The sequence below is a fragment of the Zeus faber genome (assembly GCF_960531495.2).
Source record: "Zeus faber genome assembly, chromosome: 3".
Classification (NCBI taxonomy): Eukaryota; Metazoa; Chordata; class Actinopteri; order Zeiformes; family Zeidae; genus Zeus; species Zeus faber.
The window spans coordinates 4,531,004-4,556,163 of NC_137190.1; the positions used below are offsets into that span (position 1 = coordinate 4,531,004).

The 25,160-nt window shown below is 48.3% G+C and overlaps 2 protein-coding genes across 2 annotated transcripts in view; one reads left to right on the forward strand and one right to left on the reverse strand.

Moving 5' to 3' along the window:
- Window positions 1–18,449, forward strand: part of nav2a (neuron navigator 2a) — a gene marked incomplete at its 5' end in the record, with an annotated part of 77,770 nt that extends 59,321 nt beyond the window's left edge. The window contains 19 exons of the mRNA XM_079997957.1: window positions 1,593–1,645; window positions 4,051–4,074; window positions 4,817–4,891; window positions 6,523–6,606; window positions 6,700–6,823; window positions 7,363–7,538; window positions 9,663–9,835; window positions 10,489–10,642; window positions 11,350–11,545; window positions 12,676–12,776; window positions 12,888–12,983; window positions 13,353–13,530; window positions 14,046–14,281; window positions 14,725–14,876; window positions 14,998–15,069; window positions 15,218–15,414; window positions 16,281–16,399; window positions 16,507–16,707; window positions 17,095–18,449. Of these exons, the coding sequence (XP_079854083.1) occupies window positions 1,593–1,645; window positions 4,051–4,074; window positions 4,817–4,891; window positions 6,523–6,606; window positions 6,700–6,823; window positions 7,363–7,538; window positions 9,663–9,835; window positions 10,489–10,642; window positions 11,350–11,545; window positions 12,676–12,776; window positions 12,888–12,983; window positions 13,353–13,530; window positions 14,046–14,281; window positions 14,725–14,876; window positions 14,998–15,069; window positions 15,218–15,414; window positions 16,281–16,399; window positions 16,507–16,707; window positions 17,095–17,220 (2,537 nt within the window). The 3' untranslated portion in view covers window positions 17,221–18,449. The remainder of the gene's footprint in view (window positions 1–1,592; window positions 1,646–4,050; window positions 4,075–4,816; window positions 4,892–6,522; window positions 6,607–6,699; window positions 6,824–7,362; window positions 7,539–9,662; window positions 9,836–10,488; window positions 10,643–11,349; window positions 11,546–12,675; window positions 12,777–12,887; window positions 12,984–13,352; window positions 13,531–14,045; window positions 14,282–14,724; window positions 14,877–14,997; window positions 15,070–15,217; window positions 15,415–16,280; window positions 16,400–16,506; window positions 16,708–17,094) is intronic.
- A 1,162-nt stretch (window positions 18,450–19,611) lies between these two features.
- dbx1a (developing brain homeobox 1a) lies at window positions 19,612–23,797 on the reverse strand (the record flags this gene model as incomplete). Its single annotated transcript, XM_079997055.1, has 4 exons — window positions 19,612–19,967; window positions 20,935–21,134; window positions 23,212–23,313; window positions 23,410–23,797. The coding sequence occupies 4 exons, from the start codon at window positions 23,795–23,797 to the stop codon at window positions 19,653–19,655; spliced, it is 1,005 nt and encodes a 334-aa protein (XP_079853181.1). The 3' UTR covers window positions 19,612–19,652.
- Between the last annotated feature and the right edge of the window lie 1,363 nt (window positions 23,798–25,160).

Here is a 25,160-nt window from a genome sequence, read left to right on the forward strand (position 1 = left end):
TGATAACCAGGAAGTGCCAATTAAAGGGGGGAGGGGAAAGAGAGCGAGAGGGAGAGAGAGAGAGAGAGAGAGAGAGAGAGAGAGAGAGACCTAGAATGAACCCAGTTACGCTGAAACCAGATTCACTGGCGCCCCTCGGGGTTCCGCTGTGTGTGAATTAGGACAAAGATGCACACATACACACACACACACACACACACACACAAAGGAAAGCGAAGCCTGCGGCACAAACTACCGCATGCATGTGTGCGCCGATACAACCGCACTCATATTATCGCCACTCCCGGGCCTTCAGCGAACATCTGTCTGGGTTGCTCGGCCTCTCCGCTCCTCCACTTCACCCCCCCCCCCCCTCCCTTTACAGGGATCGCTGGAGGAGGAAACACGAGGATGAGCACGATCACACCCTCCCTCTCTCTCTCCCTCTCTCTCTCTCTCTCTCTCTCTCCCTCTCTCTCTCTCTCTCTCTCTCTCTCTCTCTCTCTCTCTGGTCTCCATGGCTCTTTGTGCACGCCACAGATTTGTGAGTGTGTGTGTCCGAGGTGTTGAGTTACTGAGGGTGATGAGGGATTGACAGGACGCAACGTTAACGTACACCCGGCACTTTGTCCTATCTGCCACCGCACGGTGTCATGCCCCCCCCCCCCCCAAAAAGAGTTTCACACACACACACACACACACACACACACACACACACACACACCACCCTGCCTACACTCCCCATCAATACGGCCACAGTTTGGCGCATTCATTTGTAAGATTATCCCCATCGTACGGCAGCAAATGAACACTCTTCGTCATTGGCCAACCTCACTACTTCCATGGATGGATGGATAGATAGATAGATAGACAGACAGACAGACAGACAGACAGATAGATCATCAAACTACCATGATGGATAGGTAGATACTCACTCACTTACTTATTTTATTGATCCCTGGAGGGAAATTGTGAACTTCCACACATCAAAACAAATAATAATGAAGTTGTAAAATAAATTCAAATTGCAAAGGTTGACAACATACAATAAAAAATAAGATAATTGAAATAAACAATTAACCTCTGTATCAACAACTCACATTCTGATAAAAAAAATAAAAATAGGACATTGTACAGGTATGCATGAATATAATCTGGATATATATTGTATTTAAACAGGGTTATAACTTCAGTAATTGCACCTCCACCTTTTATCAGAGCAGCGTTCCTTAGTTTAGTCTGAGCCTTGAACGAGTCAGACTTTGTTTTTTTGGGGGATAAGACCTTCTTCTTCCCGTCAAGGCCGGTGACCTCATGGCTCCCGCACACAGCCCGGCATTGTGGCTCCGACCCCCTTTCGATGCACGATTAGTGGTTGAGTCATTAGACCCACGGGCAAGGCAGTTCAAAGCCGCGCCCACTTGAGCTGTAATGTGCAGGAGCGTTGGCTCCCACCGCCACTGTTTTCTCTGTGGGGGGGGGGGGGGGGGGGGTAATGACAGGGTGAGCGGAGAGCGAGGTGGGTGGTGTGAACGTCCCACGTCTGTTTATATTTTGTACATAAATGTCCTCGCTAATCTCCACTTTCCCCTGTGGCTTCCTCCTCTCTGCAGTTCACGGATCATCCCTGTCCCTGGTCTCCAGCACCTCCTCCATCTACTCCACGGTCAGTGGGGAGGGGACGACGTCCATCTTATCTAATAATAATAATAATAATAATAATAATTGTTATTATTATTATTATTATTATTATTATTATTTTATTATATATATTTTTTTTATTATATTATACATTATTATTTTATTTTATTTTTTATTTTTTTATTATTATATTTATTTGTCTAGCACCTACCATACAACATTTGCAACTCAAAGTGATTTACAGACATTTAGGAATTAATCATTTACAGTAATTATCATTACTGTAATGAACATTTTTATTGTTGGATATGATTAAGTGTCTATACTGTAGTTAGAGAGATAACAAAGCAGCAAAGCAGATTGTATAATAATAAACTTTATTTATACAGCGCCATTTATACACAACATGCAACTCAAAGTGCTTGACATTAATAGAAGGTAATCAAATAGTAATAAAAAAGCGTGCATTTAATAAAACTTGTTAAATATTATACTAATTTTCAGATTTTGTTCATAAATGTAGACCTTGAAGGACCTTGAAAGACCTTGCGATGAGTTTAGTTAAAGTTTAACTATTCAACCTTCTACTGGCCGATCCTCTAACACACTCCTACGTGTTCACCTCCGAATCCTTCAAGACGTCTCGCTACACTCCAGTGAGGGAGTTAAAAAAAAAAAAAAGTGAGTGGAATCACACAGGTCGACCGAGCCCAGCCCACATCACCACCCTGGCCAATCACAGAGCGGCAACAGTCTCTAGCTCCGCCCTCCCCCACCTCTGCAGACAGGTTTATTCACCTGGGCAGGTCTGGGAGATAAATGCAGGTTACGCCAGACTCCGCTCTGGATCGTCACGCAGCGCAGGTTCCTCTTCTAGAGAAGTGAGAAGGAGGTTTAAAACGGGAGGAAAAGAGGAAGAGGGAGGAGTGTCACCATGATGGCGACCTTGTCCCTGGGAACCATCACGACCTGTGGATACACGGTGGGGAAGAGGAGAGATGAGTGCAGTCGTTCTTTATTCTTTATTCTAATTCTATTTCATGATAAATGACTCAGGAAATTAATGGTAGTGATTCTTCAAGTTGTTGTTTTTTTTTTGCTGAGTTGACAGTTTTTTACAATAATTTTTGGATGTGGTTGGCAGGAATGCAAAATGTTTGACACGTTTTAAGCATTTAATAATTGAGAGATATTGATCCATATCTCAGTATTCTCACTTGTTTCACCATTCTTTGCATCACAATAGCTAATTTTCCTCTGTGTACAGTTTCTAAATATACAGAGGTATATGGATTTTGGTTTTCACACATGAAAAGTGGTTGAACAATGTGGGCAACCAGACTGCACAAGCTGGTTGACAATGGGCCAAATCCGGTGGACCAGGGGCAACTGGGCACCCGGTATTGCCGTTCCCTGTGTGAGCAAGAAAAAAAGCGTGTGATAGGAGTGAGACGGGTTCCCAAGGGTACGCAAAATAAGACGTTTGGGGCCCCGCTGCATCCCAGAGAGCGTCACGAGCGGGATGACCGGCGCAGTCATAGAGACGTCGGTCGGAACGGTTGTTTCCGAACGTGGGGGGGGGCCACCGGCCACGTCTTTCAGAGCCAGGGTGGATCTGAGGCTCGGAGGATCCCCGCCGGGTCTCTGCAGGAGCCGCCCCCCCCCCACAGACGCCTTCAAGGGACCCGGCAGTGGAACAGAACGTTTGCACTGATGAATACGCTCCACAGACACCGACACGCACACACACACACACACACACACATATACAAGTGCAGACAGAGGCTTTTATGGCCCCGAACTGTCTGTCTGCGCTGCAGGGCAGGAAGGTACAGCCAGTGGAAAAAAATCATTAACTGGAAGCTGAAACTCAGTGAGCGAGTCCCCACGCAGGCTCCGTGGCTGCAGGGTCTAAGTCTGAGTTTGGTGTTTTTAAACGGCAGGCGAGCTCCGTGTTTTCGTGTCAACATGGACGTTGGACGCTATGACCCCGTTTACTGCAGCACGCTGTGTTTTCTGCTCTCGGGGCTGTTGCCACGCAGGCTGTTCGTGCAAAGTTCGGTTCAGTGTCTGCATCTGTCCAGCTCTGCTTTCTGACTATTGTTCTGACTGCGACCTGCCTGCACAATGGGAGACACACACACACACGCACACGTCAGTCCAGTGCCTCCAGCATGCTTCTCTCGGCTTGCCAGACATATTACACCACACAATCTACTCCTGAGCATCTAATAACCGCGTTGTCACGGTGATAATTAATCATACGGAGGTAATCGCGGGAAAACAGACGGAGCCCGGCGCCGCGATACGTGTCGTCCGCCCCGGCGTGGCTCCACGGGCTCCTTCAAGAGTTTCATTAAAACAGCCGATAGCAGCCGGTTCCTCTCCTAATGATGTTGTTTCCCTCTTTGCTGTGTTTTCTCTTTCCAGAATGAAGAGAAGTCTCAGTCGGAGGTGAGCACCGACCTGCCCAACACACCCTTCCTCCCTTTTCTGGGATTGTTGCATCCAAAAATGCATGACTTTGCAGCGGCTTTTGTTAAAACTTGGCAGTGTAATTTGCAAAGTTACAGTACATGTGTTTTTTTCTGCAGTAAATTTGCTTGAATTTAGCAACTGAAACAGAGAAAAAAAAAGACAAAGAAATTTTTTTTTTTTTTTTGCAAATACAGACAATCAATTTGTGTGAATTATTGCAAACGTCTGTTCCTAGTGGAACTGAGTAATGGTGTCTTATACACGTCTGGTTGCACTGGTGTGACTTGGTGAAGAGAGGTGAACACTGATGAGTGTGTGTGTGGTGGTGGTGGGGGGGCTGTTTAGTCTCATATCCAGTTACACATGTTTCTGCATTATGGTGAGACGGTAACATCAGCCATGTTGTATGTAGAACACCTGAGTACACCTGGTTTTCTTTTATGTGTTTGAGGAGGACGCCCTGTATCAGCGTTAGGATCTGGGAGACTCCCTCGTTTCAGCAGCAGCAGACTGCTTTCTGTGGGTGTGTGTTTGTGTGTGTGTGTGTGTGTGTGTGTGTGTGTGTGTGTGTGTGTGTGTGTGTGTCCGTGTTTCTGTGTGCGGGCGTGCTTGCAGACGTTCCTGTGGGCCTTGACCTCGCTGGGGCGAGTGTTTGTTTTGTTTTGTTTTGATTATGTTTTATCTCTCCCGTCGATAACCGTCGCTTGGCTCCCCTCAGATCCGCAAGCTGCGCCGGGAGCTCGACGCCTCGCAGGAGAAGGTTTCTGCCCTGACGACGCAGCTGAGCGCCAACGTGAGTGGAGGGACGCCGACGGCGACGCACACGCGGGTGTTTGATTGTGTTTTGGGAGAGCAGGTTGTCCCCAAACAACCGGGTAAAGGTGACGCTCTGTCCCTCCTGGCGCGACGGAGAGGGCACGTCCGCCGGCATCTCCAGGCGTGATCTGCCGCACCGGCCGACCCGACCGGCCTGCGTGTTGCGCCAGACGCCTCACGCCTCATTTGCAGTCTGCCCGTGTCTGGGCCTGGCGGGGGTTTAGCTGCGGATCAGCGATACGGGGTGGGGGCTGGGTGGGGCGCGGGGGCGGAGGGGTATGAAGGTGTTACATTTCAGCTAGAGTCAAGTCTCTGCACACTCGCCAGACGCAGCGCGAGAATTTACAGCGACTCTGGGTCTTTTTTTGTGATATATTGGATGAAATCCCTCCAGACTGATGAATACCGCCATGAGTTATGAGAACGTGCCTCGAGGCCACGGAGGCTCTGACTCTTTCAGCTCCAGTCGCTCCAAAAAAACCCCAAAAAAAACTCCTCGCTTCTCGAACGTGATGAGAGCAGCGGCGTGACTTGAATCACTTGTCTGTCCACACATCTGTTTCCCGCAGCGAGGTTACAGATGTGTGGGCAGGTGCAGTGGGGGCACGGATCCATTGTACAGTATGTGCTCGACGGTGCAAGGAATGCTGGCCCAGCGCAAACATTTGCGGTGTGTAAGACTAAACCTCACCGTGTTCAAACGCCGTCCTTTAGGCTTTTTGGATCCTTCACGGAAAAGAGTAAAAGAGTCTGTTCTGGATGCGCTCCAGGTTGTCCTATTAGATGACGTGATGGCTTGGCGGCCTCGTCTGTTTTTTTTTTTAAGGTGTGGGAACCCGGTGGAAAGCTACCGTGGTGCAGAGGGCGGACCGGGCGTCTTTTATCGTACGGCTTTGACGTGGAGTTCTCCTCTGTGATGTAATGTTTGGGTTTCGGCCCCAAGGCCGGCGCTGCTGCGGTTGGAGTTCCGATCCCACTCGACCGAGGCCTGGGCTCCGTATCTCAGCTCTATTATTACTCAAGGTCGGTGCTGGTTGTCGCCGACGCCTCCCAGCCTCCACCCGCTTCCCTAGGGCTCCCTCGCACTCCCAAGCCAAGCCTCCACACCCGGGCGTTTAGTCGGTCAGTCAGTCAGCTGTTAGCACTGCGAGTGTCCTGTCAGCCAAATATCAGCCTCCGCAAGGAATGAGCTCTGGAAAGTCCGCCTCCTCCAGTTTAGCGTCCGGCACACCTGACCCCGCAGTGGGAACCATGGTGACCTGGCTCCCCTTGAACCAGTATCCCTCAAGAAGGAACAGCCAGAACCTGCCTCAGGATCCAGGAAGCTCTCCGCACTCTCTTCCCCTCAGCTCCGAAGCGTCAGGCGTTCAAGAGGTTTGATTGAGGGCGGGGCCGATCGGTTGGACCGAGCTCTTGACGGGTGTGAAAAATGACTGTTTGTACATCAGACTGATTCTCAGGGACACCAAAGTAATGCTCTTTGAAATGACTGAGAGATTGCCTATCGGAGCTTTCTGTCTTCCATCCTCGGCAAAGCATCCCTCTGTAACAGCGGCGGACTCATCTGGACTAGGGTTACCATGGTTACACTGTGTGCTCTCCCCGCAGGCTCACCTGGTGGCGGCTTTTGAACAGAGTCTGGGCAACATGACCATCAGGCTGAAGAGTCTCACGCTGACCGCTGAGCAGAAGGTGACCAGGCGTCTCCAGGCTCCACCCGCTCACTTCCTGTCTCATCTCCTCGGACATGGAGACTCATGGTCCCGCTGTTCCGTCTCTCTGCAGGACTCAGAGCTCAACGAGCTGAGGAAGACCATCGAGCTGCTGAAGAAGCAGAACGCGGTGGCCCAGGCCGCCATCAACGGGGTCATCAACACCCCGGAGTTCACGCCCAAGGGGGACAGGACAGGTACGGAGAGATGAGCCGTCTGTGGCGGAGGAGGGGTGGTGGTGAGGGAGTAGAGTGGTGTTCTGCCCCTGGGCATCTAGTCATTTTAGGCCTCGAATCATCCTTAATGTATTTTGACCAACACATGTATAACAATACTTATTTAAAGCAGATCATCATTTTTCAACCCAGGCCCTGTTGAAATGTTGGTTTAATCATGTATACCTGTTCATGGCAACACCACGCTTTACTGTTGAGAAACGTACTGCTCTGCTGCAGCTTCTCAGTGTACTTCAATGCAGTCCAATGGGGCAAACAATTAATCCTTAATAAATGTCTTAAATATCGTAAATATCTGCATATTTTATAACAAAGAGGGAAAGAAATGTCACACAGTGCATTTTATCTAGTTCTTTTTTCTCGGTTTTATTCACACTTTTTGTAGTCAAAATCAGCCATTCAGACTGATACTAACTTAAGAGACTGGAAAAAGGAAGTTGCATCGCTTCCTACTGGCAACCTGCTGTAACCAACGTTACAAATTCAAATTCCACCCCCAGCCGGCAGCAACGGCAGCCCCCAGCAGCAGCAGCAGCAGCAGCAGCCCGACCTGCGCATCCGACGGCAGCATTCCTCCGACAGCGTCAGCAGCATCGCCAGCGCCACCAGCCACTCCAGCGTGGGCTCCAACATGGACGTGGACGCCAAAAACAAGAAGAAGAACAAGAAGAACTGGGTGAGTTGGGCGCCCGCCGCCGCGGTGGTTCGACGGCTTTGCGTTGTCTTCTTGGTGTTTTTTCGGTTTTGTTTGTGTCCTCGCGTGTGTGTGTGTGTGTGTGTGTGTGTGTGTGTCTCCTTTCTTACACATCTGGTTCTTCCTCCCAGGCCACTTACACCGGGGAGAAGGTGAATATTCTCTGAGGTTCTCTGTAGGCTTTTAGTTGTGGTCGTCCGGTTCCTTGTAGTGGTAGTTACCGTGGTTACCGCTGGGTGTTGGATGAGTAGTGCTGTGGATATAGGACGAGTAGCGGTGCCTAATGCACTGAAATGAAATCTTTACAAACCAGAAAATCTTCCAAATTTAAAATGTATTTTTTGGCTTGTGAAGTACAATGACAGGTCAGAATTGTGAACAGTTTATGAGATTTTTCATCTCGCTTTTGAAAAAATATGTGTTCAAATTCAATATACTGCAGAGACACATACAATTATCAGTTTTTACCATTTATTTTCTGAAATTCCATTTGCTTTCTTTCCTTTTCAACACTGATTTCTTGGCCTGTGACAAGTTCTAGAGAGAGCGCACGGGAAATATCCGACGTTTCCTGTGTGACTGAAAAGTCGCTTCGCCCATTTAAATTACTTGAAATATCTCCTCCTTTCCCCGCTGCTGAAAGATGGTGTTTTGCACCGGTGGAGCGGTGGAGGAAGACGACAACGTACGCGGCGATTTTCTTGTCCCGTAGATGGTAGCGGCCGTAGAGGCGTAGCTGCTGTAGTGCTGTGCACTGGTTCATGGTGGCATGACAAGCCTGGATCCGTGGATCCTGTCGAGGCTGCGGGTGGATCCAGGCCTCCTGGGAAAATAAACAGCCTGCCCACGTGTGTAGACAGGATCCCAGGTGTGTGCGTGCGTGCGTGCGTGCGTGCGTGCGTGCGTGCGTGCGTGCGTGCGTGCGTGCGTGCGGCTCGGACCCCCCAGGCAGCTTCCCTGCTATAGTGTATCCCTAGAGTCAGACTATGAGTGGATATAGGGGTTGGTGCGGCGCCTGTCTTTGTGTCTGAGGCGCAGTAGACACCTGTTTAGTGGCAGTAGACACCTGTTTAGTGGTAGTTCTGATAAAGCTTTGGTAGATTTAAACCACCTGCGGGAACGGGATGCAAAGTACCTTGGTTTTTCCTGTAGCTTTTCTCCGCCCCCCCCCCCACCCAACACCCCTCCACTCTCACTGCATTAACACTCACAGTCACTCGACCCCCTTGTGAACATTTGCCTGTTTTGTCTTTCTCTCTGTCCTCCCGTGCTTCGCTTCACGCCGCAGGTCTACGAGGTAAGAGCGGTAATGCTGCGCAGAAAGATAAAACCAAACGGCGACGCCAGCCCACCCTAACCCCCTGCACCGTCTAGACAACTAACCTCCCCTTCCTCCTCCTCCTCCTCTTCCTCCTCCTCCTCTCACGCTGCCTGTCGCGGAGCTGTCTCTCCACCGCCCTTCACCCCCCCCCCCCCCCCGCTAGAGCTCTCTAGATCCGTCTTCCCTCTGGCGCTTCTCTTTTGGGGCCTCGGAGCGGCTCCTAAACACAAACTGCAGATCGGAAATCTCAGCCGAGATTCAGATATACAGGATATAGCGATCTCACTCAGGTTCACACTTCTGCCGATGCCCTTGAGCAAGGCACAGGTTCTGGAGCTAAAGCACTGCTATGTGGTTGCCCCCACCTCCTTAAATAGTCTGGATGGGGGAAATGCAGAGGAACAAATTTTCTCCGCAGGGATCGATAAAATGATTCCTATTCTTCAGATGTCATGCCACATTTTTTTGGGATGTTTTGTGCGTTTGTCTTCTGCAACACATTTTATTCCCCGCGCAATAACACACACGTAACGTTATGTTTGTGTTTGGAGCCCAGGCTTCTCTCGCACTCCCTCCTCCCACTGACGCACACTTTTCCACAGCTGTTTTTCCTCCACGTTCCCTGGCACTCCTCCACTTCCTCCTCCACTTCCTCCTCCTCTTCTTCCTCCTTCTCTTCCTCCTCCTCCTCTTCCCCCTCCTCCTCCTCCTCCTCATCCACGTGTCTCGGGAGCGTGGCTTGGTGTCACCTCACGCCCTCCTCCTCCGTGTCTTTGTTCCTGCAGCTGCGGAGCTCCTTCAAACAGGCCTTCAGCAAGAAGAAGTCGCCCAAGTCGGCGTCCTCGCACTCGGACATCGAGGAGATGACCGACTCCTCGCTGCCCTCGTCCCCCAAACTGCAGCACAACGAGACCTCAGCGTCCAGCCACATGCTCAGGAACACACACTCCAACACGCTGTGAGTACCAGGGTTCTCACACACGGAGGGTGGGATAGCTAGACAGTTAGATAGATGGATAGATACAGAAGGTAGATAGATGGATGGATAGATGGATAGACAGACAGACAGACAGGGAGATAGATAGATACAGTACGTAGATGGATAGATGGATAAATGGATAGGATGATAGATAGATGAATAGATGAATAGACAGACAGATGTATAGGTAGATAGCTACAGTAGGTAGACAGACAGATGGACAGTTGGATGGATAGATAGATAGACATACAGACAGATAGATAGATAGATAGATAGATAGATAGATAGATAGATAGATAGATAGATGGGTACAGTAGATAGCTGGACGATGGATATATGGTTATTTAGTTTGTCTGTCCCCAGAGGGAAATTGCGTCAGCACACATCAATATAATTGACAATAATAATTAAAGTCATAAAATAGAAAATAAAACAATAATAATAAAATACACAATAAACCTCTGTATCAACAATTCACATTCTGACAAAAGTAGGAATATATAAAGTAGGAATATATATATATATATAAATTATATATATAAATATATATAATCTGTAAATATACATTAAAGGATGTGCTGTAGTTCCTCTCAAGTCATGGTTCTGAAAGTCATTTGGCTGTGACCCTGCAGGCTATCGGATTGTCTGGACAGCGAGGCGGAGACGGTGATGCAGCTCCGCAGCGAGCTCCGCGAGAAGGAGATGAAGCTGACGGACATCAGGCTGGAGGCTCTGAGCTCCGCCCACCAGCTGGACCAGCTCCGAGAGGCCATGAACCGCATGCAGGTGACAAGTCCAACAGAGACTCAGCTTCAAAAAATTAAAATAAACAAATAGATAAATAGGATACATAAGTAAAAGAAGAAAAATAAATGAATAAATACAATTACAAAATAAAAATGAAAGGGATTGTTAGAGAAGATCACTCTCCTCAATTCCCCCTAATTTTGTAAATTTGATCAACATACATTTTCTAATTTAAAAAAATTTGAATTTTTGGGGGACTAACGACACGAATTACAGTTTTCCACATTCCAGTGAACGCAGAATCACTTCCGACACGAATCACAGTTTTCCGAGTCTCCGTAAACGCAGCATCGCTTCCTCGCTTCCTCGACCAGATACAGACTTGGAGCACTTTCTAGCCCGCCTGCAGCAGAGAGCCGTGTCCACGTCTTCCAACGTAATACCAGGGAACGAGTCCACTCTCGGACATATAGAAAAAATACAATTTAAAAACCCTGAAACGGGTCGCCTGGGCGGCCGCCCAAGTAAGATCTGTGAGGGAAACACTGTGTTAAGAGTAAGCCTTTCAGTGCCAACATAAAAATTAATAACTTTTAACTGTTGAATATTTAGAAGACATACACAGATGCATTCTGTTGACATATGTACACGTGCGTGACACTGCCGATGATATAGTCCTCTCCTTCTGTTCCTCTAGCTCTGGCCTGCTCGTCTGGTTTGACCTCTGACCTCTTTGCTTCCCGCAGGTTGAAATTGAGAAGCTGAAGGTGGAGAACGACCGTCTGAAGCTGGAGAGCCAGGGCTGCAGCCAGGCTGGGTCCCAGGTCTCCATCTCCTCCTCGCCGCCCCACCAGAGCCACCAGAGCCACCAGGCCCCAGGGCCCGGACCGGGCCTGTCCCAGCACAGCCTCAACCTCACCACCAGCGAGTCCACCAGCCTGGGTAGGGGGGCACGGGGGGTTAGAGACGTCGCCTTCTGACAAACCTCTGATCGCTCATTCCTCTCAACCGAACCTCACGTGAAAGCGTCTCATCACTCCCGGAGTTGGAACGACAGCTCTCCGCGTGGATTCGGTTGAAATGAAACTCTCGCTGGTTGAGTGCGTGTACGTTAGGGAAGATAGGGATCAGCTCTTCTCTCAGGCCCCCACACATGAAAGAAACTGGTCAGCCGTTGTCGTTTCATTGTTCACTTTTGGGTGGTGCTAAACAATGCTTGTGGAGCTGGTGGAGGACTGCAAGAGCTCAATATCAAAAGAGGGAAAAAAGAAAAAAAAGGCTTTAATCACATGAAACAATGCCAACCACGTAAGATCGGATTTATTGAAACAAAACAAAATCCCAAAGAAAAGAGGGAAGTAAATCTGATACAACTACAATTTAAAAAATCTTAAAATATGTTGATATATATATATATATATATATATATATATATTTGTGTGTGTGTGTGTGTGTGTGTGTGTGTGTGTATATATATGTATATATATATATCTATATACAGTATATATATATGTGTGTGTATATATACTGTATATGTGTGTGTGTGTATATATACGTATATATATATTTATATATACAGTATATATTTGTGTGTGTATATATATATATACTGTATATATGTGTGGGTGTATATATATGTGTGTGTGTGTGTGTGTGTGTGTATATAAATATATGTGTGTGTGTGTGTGTGTGTGTGTGTATATATATATATATATGTGTGTGTGTGTGTGTATATGTGTATCATCTGTTCCATTCTAAAGTCTGCCGTGCTCTTTAAAAGTTACTCATTTCACACACAAATCACTACAGTCATTTCTTTACATAAAATAGTTGAAGACACATTTTTTTCATCTCAATAATCTCATGCACACAATTCCAGACCAGCCGATATATCTCAAAACCAACGAATAACATCTAGCGTCAATTTTCATTAACTAATAAATGCATTTATTTATTTATTTATTTGTTTGTTTATTGCAAGTGAGGACCAGGGGGAAAAGGACCGTCAGGAAAAGTAAAAACAAAAAGGGAAAATCAGGGTAAGAATCCTGCTTGACTCTCTCCCCCCTCAGACATGTTGCTGGACGACACGGGCGGCGAAGCGGGAACGAGGAAGGAGGGACGACACGTGAAGATCGTGGTCAGCCTGGAGGGCGAGGGCAGGCGGCGAGAGGTGAGGCGGGACGGGGACACGCCCGCTGTTGCGGCTCACGCTCACGTCACATGCTGTGGTCCAGGTCACTGGTCCTTCATTAACCCCCCCCGCTCCGCCCCCTTTTCCCAGGAGCTCCGCCCCCGCCACTTTCTGATTGGCTGCATCGGCGTGAGCGGGAAGACCAAGTGGGACGTGCTCGACGGGGTGGTCCGCCGCCTTTTCAAGGTAAACCAGCGCTGGAATCAAACTAGCAGCTGAGTCCAAAATGACATACTAGTATATGAATTAGTTTCTTAATTTTAAGTTACTAATTCATGATTTAATTGTGTTTTTCTGTCGTTATGTCACTTTGCTTTTGTTTGTTTTTAAGCGTAATTATTATTTGCCCCAGAGGTAGAAATTCAATACGAAATAATGAATATGCTCTCCAGTCGACAACTTGTCAGAGTGTTCATTGAGAAACTCAACTTTGACCGAACTAAAAACTAAAACATTTTAAAATGCAGCGGGAAGCGACAAAGTATTAAATCCAGTCGGTAAAAAGCACACGACTGTCCCTCCAAGCGTCCTCAAAGCGGAGTGTCTGTCCCTCAGGAGTACATCACCCACGTGGACCCCTCCACCCAGCTGGGTCTCTCCTGCGACAGCGTGGAGGGCTACAACATCGGAGACATCCGTCGCCTTAGCAACCCAGGCTCCGCCCACACGCCCGAGCTGCTGCCCTGCGGGTACCTGGTGGGGGACAGCAACACCATCAACATCCACCTCAAAGGTACCCAGCAGATTAGATTTCTATTCATCCTCAGGCAGGGATTCAGGAAGTGGATGATGATTAAATATTTAGGAAATGGGAAACACCTGGACAGGGTGAACGGCCTCCACACGGGGGCAGTGTTTAGGACCCTGCATCCTGCCATGATGCTTCTTGTCACAAAGTTTCCCAATTTTCCCAAAGTAAATAAAAATACTTAGGAATGGGAACTAATTATTGCATATTGTCTGTCTGTCTGTCTGTCTCTCTCTCTCTCTCTCTCTCTCTCTGTCTGTCTGACTATCTATCATCTATCTATCTATCTGTCTGTCTGTTTGTCTGTCTCTCTCTCTGTCTGACTATCTATCATCTATCTGTCTGTCTGTCTGTCTGTCCGACTATCTATCATCTGTCCATCCGTCTGTCCAACTATCTATTTATCTGTCTGTCTGTCTGTCTGTCCATCCATCCCTCCATCCATCTATCTGTACTCTCTCTCTCTCTCTCTCTCTCTCTCTCTCTCTTTCTCTCTGCAGGTCTGAGCAGTGACAGCGTGGACTCCCTGGTGTTCGATACCCTGATCCCGAAGCCGATGCTGCAGCGCTACGTGTCTCTGCTGAGGGAGCACCGCCGGGTCATCCTGTCGGGCCCCAGCGGGACGGGCAAGACCTACCTGGCCTCCCAGCTGTCCCGGCACCTCCTGCTGCTGGAGGGGCGGTCCCTGACCCCGCACGCTGTGGTCACCTTCAACGTGGACCACAAGTCCAGCAAGGTAGAGGCTCGCACGGAGGTTACAAAGAAATGGAAACTGACTTTGAAAGACTCTTTAAGTCCTGTCCGGGTGGTTTTAGTATTACAGGGCTCAGTAATGTGATATTTACTTCTCAAGTCAGTCAGTCATTTTGGTGACGGTTCCAGACGGCATAAAGCTTTGTCGATTTACTGGGGAAGGTACTGTACGTTTTTCCAAGACACACACACACAGGTGTATTCGTCACTATGACGGAAAACACGTCACACGCATCACTTCTTCTGTTCAAAACAATAGCCTTGAATTCAGGCAAAGTGTCTAAGGTTTCAGGGAACCATTGCCTCCCAAAACACCACTGGTGTGGTCACGCAATAAAACTTTGCAGTGTCAGTTTTGTCAGGAACCTGCACCTTTCAATCTTGCGTCCGTCCTGAACCGTCCTCCGTCTCTCCCCGGGCTCCCAGGAGCTACGTCAGTACCTGTCGGGCCTGGCGGAGCAGTGCGGCGGGGAGGCGGTGGCGGAGCGCCCTCTGGTGGTCATCCTGGACAACCTGCACCACATCAGCTCCCTGGGGGAGATCTTCAACGGGCTCTTCAACAGCAAGTACCAGTACTGGTCAGTGTGCGAGGCCGTCGAGGTTCCCAACCACACGTCTGGAGACGCCACCAGCGCACAGCGTCGAGTCTGGTTAATAACGACCCGCCATGTTTTTTTTTATTCTTTTTGTCTCACACAGCCCCTACATCATCGGCACGATGAGCCAAGCCACGTCCTCCGCCCATAATCTGCAGCTCCATCACAACTTCAGGTAAATGACAGCGGGATATTGAAGAATCATGGCTCATGGAACGCCAACAGGGATACGATGAGGGATGCACGTACGCCAAAACCTGCGTCGGGTTGCGGTTCCCATGCCATTATTTACACACTTTTTTGTATATATTTTTTTTGATCAGGTGGGTGCTCTGTGCCAACCACACCGAGCCGGTAAAAGGCTTCCTGGGACGCTACCTGCGGAGGAAACTGATTGAGGTGGAGATCAGCAGCCGGACGCGCAACATGGAGCTGGTGAAGATCATCGACTGGATCCCCAGGGTGTGGCATCACCTCAACCGCTTCCTGGAGGCGCACAGCTCCTCCGACGTCACCATCGGTGAGGGAGGAAATAAAAAAAATTTAAAAACCCTGCGTCGGCCGATACGAACCTCGTGTGGGTTTTTTTTAGAAAAACATGTTGAGGGCTGATAGAATGTCCTGGTTCACTGACCGAACGTCATTTCAAAGATCTCCCTCCGGCTTCCCTGAACGCTTTATGGATTAATTATCCGTCAAAGAAAGAAAGATTCTCTCTCTCGCGCACACATACACCACACACACACACACACACACACACACACACACACACACACACACACAGACATGCTTCAAACGGTGGCCGGTGATACTTGTTCTCTGCATTTCAACCCATCCCCGGCTGTCCTTCCTCCGGGGGGCAGCCAGGAGCAGTGGGCAGCATTCAGCGACGCCCGGGGACCAATTACCATTAGTCCCTCGCTGGTCAGATGATGATGTTCTGCATGTTTTTGGTGGTGGTGGTGGGGGTGGTGGTGGGGTTCCTTACTGATGTTTCATGGAGGAAACCCCATGTGAGCGCGGGGAGAACATGCAAACTCCACAAACAAAGGCCCCTAATCGGGAGATAACCAACCTGAGCGCGGTGCCCACGGCACCCCAGGACCTCCTCGCCGTCCCGCCGCTTATAAAGTTAGCCCTCTGACCGGGAATCGAACCGAGGCGGTGAGAGCGCCGAATCCGAAGGTCCACGCAGGCTTATAGAAACATGATGTGGATTTAAAGGGTCTCTTGACGACCCTTAGAAGCTCATAGACTTCGGGAGCCAGTGCTCAGATTTCAACTGCCTGTCTCTCTGTCAGAGTTGAGCTCAGACGCGGGTGGGGTTTCTGACTTCAAAGCACGTATTGACTCCACCTCACCCATCCGTCACCCATGTCCTCACAGGGCCCCGTCTTTTCCTGTCCTGTCCCATGGACGTGGAGGGCTCCAGGGTTTGGTTCACCGACCTCTGGAACTACTCCATCATCCCCTACATGCTGGAGGCCGTCAAGGAGGGGCTGCAGGTAACAGGGCGCCATAACGACCACACGGAGGCACTGACGCCCAATTGGGTGGAGACACCTAGAATATTTGTTCCTGCTGTGGTCTGACGTGGCGCTCCCCTCTGCAGCTCTACGGCCGCCGGGCAGTGTGGGAGGACCCCGCTCACTGGGTGATCGACACCTACCCCTGGTCGGCCACGCCCACCCCGGCGGATTGGCCCCCGCTCCTGCAGCTCCGCCCGGAGGACGTGGGATTCGACGGGTACTCGGCACCCAGAGAGGGAGTCAGGAAGGACCCCCCCCAGAGCGACAGTGACGCAGACCCCCTGGTGAGCGAGCGCCCGCACGCACGCACACAAGCACACACACACACTCGCACACAAACAAAATGCATGCAGAGTTGAATTTTTGTCAGGAAACCGTTTTTTGGGAAATTGGCTTCTTGTCTGTCTAACCCATAATCTCATGAGAAGACAGATACCAAATTCACCCCGGTTGTGCCCAGTCCCAAGATGGCCTCAAACTGCACGCTAATTGCGTTAGCTCAAGGCATGGCTGCAGAGGGGTTCAACTAGCCTAGCTTCCCGTGAAAGTTCCCTAAAAACCTGGAGTACGGCTTCATGATAAAGTAGATGATGGTCATTGGGGATAAAATGTGCGTCCCGTGGTATGTTGTTGTAAACGGTGTCCGGACGGTCCCGTCCCTGTGCCTCCAGATGAACATGCTGATGAGGCTGAAGGAGGCGGCCACGTCCTCCAGCCCCCAGAGCTACGACAGCGACTCCAACAGCAACAGTAACCAGGACGACATCCTGGACACGTCACTGGAGTCCACTTTGTGACGCGGTCAAAGGGTGACATCCCTCGGCCCCCCCCTCCACCACCACCATCTCCCGTCAGTACCACCCCAAGGACTTTGTTTGAGATTGAGAAAGTCAAGCCACCTTAATTTGGGTGCCGGTAACCCAAATATTACAAAAAAAACAAAGACGGCTGCATTTAAAAAAACAAAAACAAAAGGAGCGGCGCAAATTTCTCCTCCAGCCCTTGCCGCCCACCGCCGTTTCCCGTTTTCATCGGCGTCATAACATGTCCCGTCGGACTCGCCCCCGAATTCGACAACCCGGCCAGGAATCTGCAGCCGCCATCGGGGGCCTTGTTAACCGGGGGCCCGGCCCCCCGCAGCCAGGGGCAGGTGGGGGCCGGGCTCCTGCGGTGCACCGGTCCTGCCTGCAGATGGCGCCGCAGGCCCTCTCTCCTCAGGCGCCGCACCACCGACCCATCGCTGACCGGCCTCCCTGCGCCGCCGGGTCCTTCAGCGAAAGCCGGGAAACCACTTGTAGAGCCCCAGCTGTCCCAGCGGAGGAGAGACGGGCGCCTTCCTGGCGGTTTTTAAGAAATAACGTCTCGTCGTTTGACCCCCCCCCCCCCCCCCCCCCCCGTTCTCCCACGTTTCAGCCCCTCCTCCATCTCACCACGCCCATTCCGCCGTAGCACAATGGATTTGGTGCTGGACTGAAACTACGATGCCTTACTCCTTCTGCTCTTTTGTAACAGACTCTGTGCATTACCTACTTCTTTACGCGTCCCAGCGGCTGCGGCCCGACGGGGCAGCGCCGGGCCGCGCCCTCCCCTGCGGCGCCGGGCCACGCCCTCCCCTGCCGGCATCCTGTCGTATCGAACGCCCGTGCCGCCGGACGGAAGAGGAAAAAAGAAAAAGCAAGAACTCGGGGCTGAATGAGGGCGTTGCTCCCTGTGGCCCAGCGATACGACGCCTGTGAATATTTGGACGACCGGTGAGAAAAGGTGCTCAAACTCATAACCTTTTTTATTTGTTTTGTTTTAATAGTATTGACGAGGTGGGGTGGGGGGAGTGTTTTATACCTCATCGCCTCGTCCTCCACGCTGCGTGTTCATCGTTTTGTGATTCGTGAAGAGCGAACTTGCCACGACAGGCGTGTGGGTTTGTTTCTGTGACGACTAGTGCGCGTGCTGCTTTGTTTGTAGTGACGTTATTTGCCGGAGACGACGGTCCGGCGGCCCGCCCTGCCCCGCCCCGCCCCGAACCAAACGTAAGATATCGTACTTGAACTCCGGTCCCACCTTCGTGGAAACGGTGGGATTCTGAGTCTGGTTTTCTGTGTTTCGGTCCCCGATCCTATGCAACGACTCATTCTGATCCAAGATGGGAGCCAAACACCGGACGTATAGCATGGAAATGTATTTGTGAATCCTTTTGAACTTGTGCCCCCGTGTTTTTTGACCACCTTATAAGTGTCCGTGCATTTTAAAGATGCTATCGAGCTGTGTTAAATGTAAGCACAAAGAGTTTGCCTCTGTGGTGTGTGTGCGCGCGTGCATGTGTGCGTGTGTGTGTGTGTGTCCGTGCGTTGAGCCCCAGTTGAGCGCAGTGGGCGTGGTGTCGGCCAGTTTGAGGAGGTACTTACAAGCCCAATGAATGTTCAGCCCTTTTTTTGCTATGTACATTTTTATATGTAACATAACTTTGTAAATACCCGATGACGGCGCAGCGTTTGACTTTTTCTAGCCAATTTTAACAGTACTTGAAAAGGCGTATTTTGTGTACAGTCTCTTTTCACCAGAGCAGGTTGATGCTGTTTGTCATCGCTGGTCTGTCCAGGGCTCGGAGAATTAAATCTGATATCACTGTACTAGTCTTAAGTTATTGTGATTCAATAAAATTAATGATTATTTATGGTTGAATATCAGCTTATTTTTCTTTCGCACAGTGTTTTATATTCATGGGAACATTGTCTCGCACACACACTTGGAAAAAAGAACAAAACATAACATAAATGACTAGAATTTAATTACAGTATTGACATTTTATTTTGGTATTTGTACAAAAAGTATATACAGCAAATAATACAACATACTTATTCAACAAAAATTGATAAATTATTCATGAAAAACCTAAAAAAAAAAATTCAATAAACACTTAAAGGTCAAGATAAAATTAACTCAATAATCTTGGCATAAAATATCCATACATGGTTGTACACAATTCTGTACAATTGGAAGAGCTGTGCAAAACAGCAAGTTATATCTCAGAAGCAGAGTGTGTGTTCCTGTACAGTTTGACTGGACGTTGTTTGTGGGAAAACAAACTGGGAGACTTTTCCTCTAGTTTCAGGGAAGCTGCTTCTTGCAAACGATACAGATCATGTATGTTTTTGTTGTTTTTTTTGTTTTTACAGAAAATCTCATATAAACACGGCTCCATCTATACATATATCTCTGTCTTTATAATAAATTAAGATACTGTGATTTCCTCCTCGTCCGACTCCGAAAAGTCCGAGTGCTTGGAGAAGGAGGGCGAGGAGATGGTGGAGCCGGCGCTCAGGCACAGCTCTGCCGGGCGCGGGCCGCCACGCCCGAAGGCCCCGTCCTCCTCCTCCTCCTCTTCCTCCTCCTCGTCGGCCGAGGACTTCTTGCCCACGTCGCTGAGGTCCGGGTGCGGGTTGGTCTTGGTGGGCAGCGTCTGCTCCCGGCAGCCCCCCGACGACAGCAGCTCCCGCTCCTTGGAGTTCCTCCACTTCATGCGACGGTTCTGGAACCAGATCTTCACCTGGATGGGGAGGGCGGGGGTCAGTTCTGGAGTCTTACCTCATCTTATCCTATATCCTCTTATCTTAAATCATCTTATCGTAAATAATTTTATATCATCTTAAATCATCTTATATCATCATATATTTTCTTTTCTCTTTTTACCTTATGAATTTCATTTAATTGTATTTCTTCTAATTGGATCTTATCTAATATAATCTTATTTTATTTGATCTCATCTTATCATATTTCATTTGTTCTAATCTGATAAAATCTTATTCTATATTATATCCTCCTAAATCATACTTCATCATCTCACATAATCATATGCTATCCCATATCTTATTTTATAGTCTCATCCTATCACTTTCTCCTATTATCCCATCTGATCATATTTTACCTTGTATTTTATCTCATCTGATCTCATTTGACTTTTTATTTGATCTTCAAATTTTTATTGTATTTGATCTAATTTCTATTTTATTTCATTTTAATATATCTATATATTTTTTTTATCTCATTTTACTTTTTATTTGATCTATTTTTTATTGTATTTGATCTCATTTCAATATTTATTTTTTTGTCTCATTTTACTTTTTATCTGATCTTATCGAATTTTACTTTTTATTTTGATGTCATTTAACTATATTTTATTTGATCTAATTTTACTTTATTTTATCTGATCTAATTTTAATTTGATCTTATGTCATTTTACTTACTATTTTTTCTCGTTTTACTTTTTATTTGATCTTATCTCATTTTTATTTTACGTGACCTCAATTAATATATTTTTTTAATCTCATTTTACTTTTTATCTGATCTTATCTCATTACCTTATTATTTGATCTCATCTAATTTTACTTTTTATCTGATTTGATCTCGTTTTACTTTTTATCTCATCTTATCTCATTTGATTTTTTATTTGATTTGATCTCATTTCACTTTCTAGCTGATCTCATGTGATCCATCTCCCTGTGCTCTGCGTCTACCTGGGAGTCCTTCAGTCCCAGCTTGGACGCCAGCTTCTTCCTGTCCGGTTTGCTGATGTACTTCTGCTTCTGGAACATCTTCTCCAGGGCCTTGCGCTGCACGTCGGAGAACACGGCCCGGCGCAGCATCCCGCGGCGGGGCTTCCCCCGGGCGGCCAGGGGCCACGAGAAAGTCCCGGGGATGGGCACCACGGAGGAGGCTGAGGGGCCAAAGTTAAAAGGAATGTTGTGGTTAATTCATGGACATTCCTCGTCGTGCTCAGACCTTTTAATTCAAAGGACAAATACTCTGACTCAAATCGACTGTAATAAAAGTACCACGTGACGTTTTATTTAAGTAAAAGTATTTAAAAGCACTTGTTGTTATGATACAGCAGAGCCTATAATAAGGTTATTATAGTGATTTACCAGCCTCCAATCCCAATACAAGGATCTGAACCTGATGAGTCTTATTTGTTCGTTGTTATTTTGGTATATATAAATCTTATTATTATTATTTTTTTTTTTTAAACAAAAGTATTTTTTAGCTAAATTAACTGTTAAGAAATGCTGTGGAGTAAACAAAGTTATTTGCTCTGAAACGTGGTGGAGTAAAAGTCTCCCAAAGTGAACAGAGTTAAATGGGTTTAAATGTAGTGAAGTACTTTTACTCCGTTACTTTGCAGCCTGGCTGCAGTGGAATGACACGAGGAGTCTAATTAGCACATTGGCCGCTGCCCACGCGCGTTGCTATGGTGACGAGGTGCGTGGGGGTGCGGGGGGAGAGGAGTTAATAAACCGTGAACGGTAATTGTGTAGTAATGAACTAACGGAGAAAAGACTGTGGACAGGCGGCGAAGGCCATATATTACTGCAACAAAAGGAGATTTACACTTTGAAACTAAACACCACCGCATACCAGAATACTGATGCCGGGGGCCCGGGGGCCCGGGGCCCTCACATCATTTTCATTAAATGAACACGAAAAGCTTTTCAGCTGCACGCATTGAGCCGAGCCCATGAAAAGAGTCTGTCTCCATTATGGTCCATCTGAAAGAACAGCACCGGCCACTTTATAGACTTTTCTAAGAGATTGTTCCTCGTCTCGCTGCGTGGATTGGCCCGCGGGTTGCTGCGTTTGGGGTCATTGGGAACCAGGGGTCCCAAACTGTGTTGTGGCAAGAGCCCCTGGCTGAGGAGGACCCCCCCCCAAACAAAAAAAATAAATATATATATATATATATATATATATATATATAAATATATCTTCCTCTGATAAAGTGTGAGGGGCAAGGTTTAACATTTAAATTAAACTGACATAAAGTTACAAATCTCATAACAAAAGAATTAGATTCATTAATGGAGATGAGTAAATATATTGTGGAAACGTTTTATGTCTTTAAATATATGTTTAAATATTTATCTAATATAAATATAATATGTCTAATATATATTTATATATATGCAAATAAAAAATATAATTTTGCTGCGGACTCCCTGCAACTCTTCCGAAGGCCTCCTGGGGAGGCCGCGGACCACAGTTTGGGAACCCATGTCCAATGAATTGGGGCCAGCACAGATACGTTTAACAGCCATTATTATTTTATTTAATATCTTTTAATCTCAAACTGAGGTTCGTTTTTTTGCTTCTCTTTTTCCTGCACACAGCTTCACACAAACGGACCAATTATTTGACATATTTTACTGCAGGACCCCCCCCCTCAACACGCACTATGTGGTCTTGTGAGAATATTGACACCTCTCAATGGCGCCTAATAGGGAAATTAGTGCATGACTGGTGCACGCCTCCAGCCCGCCTGGTAAAAAAAAAACAAAAAACAAAAAACAAAAAAAAGTCACCCTGCACCGCGGGACCGTGGGTGGTGCCGCGGCCGGTGGGAGCTGTGACCGCATCGGTCACGGTGCTGAAAGGCCCGGTGCCCTGGAGCACTGTGGGAAAAAGAGGAGCCGGAGAAATGCCAAAAAAAACGCCCCCAAATTGGGAGCAAGAGACCCCCTGACACCCCCCCCACACCCACACTCACCCCCACCACCACCACCACCACACCCACCCGCCTCCAATTTTGAGCGTGACGATTTGGGATAATTGGTTAATTAGGGGCAGGCTGCGATTGGCCCAGCGGTCAAACCATTAATGACAGAGTGATTTGATTTGAATGTAGAAGAATGAAACGTTTATTATGAACACTGCATTCCTCTACATTCAAAGTAACAAAAAAAATGTAATCCATTTTTTTTTTTAATAAATAAAAACACTGAAGTGGGGTGTGGTCTCACCTGGGAGGTACGGAGCCCTGAAGACGGGGTGGAAGGTCCCGTCGAAGTAGGGGATGGGGAAGGCCTTGTGGTGCAGGGCGTGGATGGAGGGCGGGGGCGACGCTGTGGACGGAGCACACGCACGTTAAAAACAACAACAACAACAACAACAACAACCCCACGGGGTAGGGCGGAGCGGGAGGAGCTCGGCGGACTCACCGCTCTTTGGTGACGGTGCCAGGATGGCGCTAACTCCAAACTTGAGGAAAGTCGGATCCTTGTTGCTGGTGGGTGGGGGGCTTTTCGGGCAGTACGACTCGCGTGTCACCGCGTGCGCGGACACGGACATGGAGGTGGAGTTGGAGGTTGAGGTGGAGGTGGCGTGCATGCCGCCAAAGGAGCCCTGCATGGAGATGGAGCAGGGGGCGGGGGCGGCTGCGGGGAGGGAGCCGCCGGTTCGGCCCAGGAAGGGCGCCCCGGGTCCGGCTATCCGCAGCAGGTCCTCCACCAGGAAGCCGGAGGGCGTGTGGAAGGTGGAGGGCAGCGCGTGGTGGGGGTACAGACCCGGGTACAGGGCGGGAGGTGCGAGGACGCTGGGGATCATCATGGTCCCGACTACGGCGCAACACCCCGGAGGAAAAAAACAAAACACAACAACCCGACGACGGCGGCGGCGGCGGCGGCAGCGGCAGCAGCGGCGGCAGCGGCGGCAGCGGCAGCACGGTGTGCGTCTGCGGGAAATCCTCGGCGCGTCTCCGAAGTGGATGCGGCTCCGGACGGTACGGGGGGAGTTGTGGTCTCCACGCTCCGGGGACAGGAGCTTTATAGCGGCCGCCCCCCTCCCGGCGCTCCTTTCAGGGCTGACAGCCCCGACAATGGCCCTCAGCGGAGGCCCCCGCACGGGCTCCTTTCAGGCCGCGGCCCGACGCGCTGATTGGCTGCGGAGCGCATCGGACTTGATAAGCGCGCAGCGCACAAAGGAGACGCGCTCATCAATTTTGCATATCGACCACGTTCCCTTTGACGGACTGTGGGGTTTGTTGTGGTTTTCTTTTTTTGTTGTTTTTTTTTTTTCTTCTTTTGCGGCCGCACTAATTAAAAAGCAATCTTTAAAAGATTGGAACATCATTTAATGAGGATTTAAGACCGAGGAGGAAAGGGGAGGGGGGCTGGATCGACCTGAGGATAAATTAGTTATAAGTGTGTAAAAAATCTGCATTTCCCGAGGTGTTTTCAAGTTGAAATTGGGAAATTAAAGTGCACGTTTGGATTGGTAAAACTTGAAAAAAAAAAAATGGTTTTACGAATTATTGTTTTATTTATACTGTAAAGTTGATCCAATGACTCCAATACGACAACAACATATAGTGCATAAAAAACACGTTTTATTCAAAAATCATTCAAAGACCAATGACACACTGACAGATAACTGTTTTAAGCTGTTGCGGCGGCTCTGGGTTCTAATAAATACATATTTAATCAATAAATATGTTTTTTTTATTTAAGTGGGCTGTTTAGGTCTATTTAGATTAGAGATCTCTAATGTAAATGTGCTTCATCGGATTCTCAACACTCAATCTGGAGCCCGTCATGGAATAATGTCTTAAGGGGATTTCTGCTATCAAAACGCTTTAACAGATGTGTTAAATATCACGGGTTTCTCTGCTAAGTCTTTATTCTGGAGAAGTGTGGCCTGATCCTGTTAACCATGAACTAACTGTCACCCTCAGCTGCCAGAAAAGCCTTATTTCTAAAGACGGTTTTGTTCTGCTGTTTTAACCAGCTGAATAAAAGTGCATCTGTGATTTGATTTAAAACGCATTCATATGAGTGCACAGTGAAAACCACATAAAACTCCTATTAAAGCGACTTGGGGCCTGATAGCCGTGTTCTGTCAGCTTTGCCCTAAAACTATTTAAAGCAAGACCAGGGGAAAACAGACCCCAAGGTTGAAAAGAAAAATCTGTCCC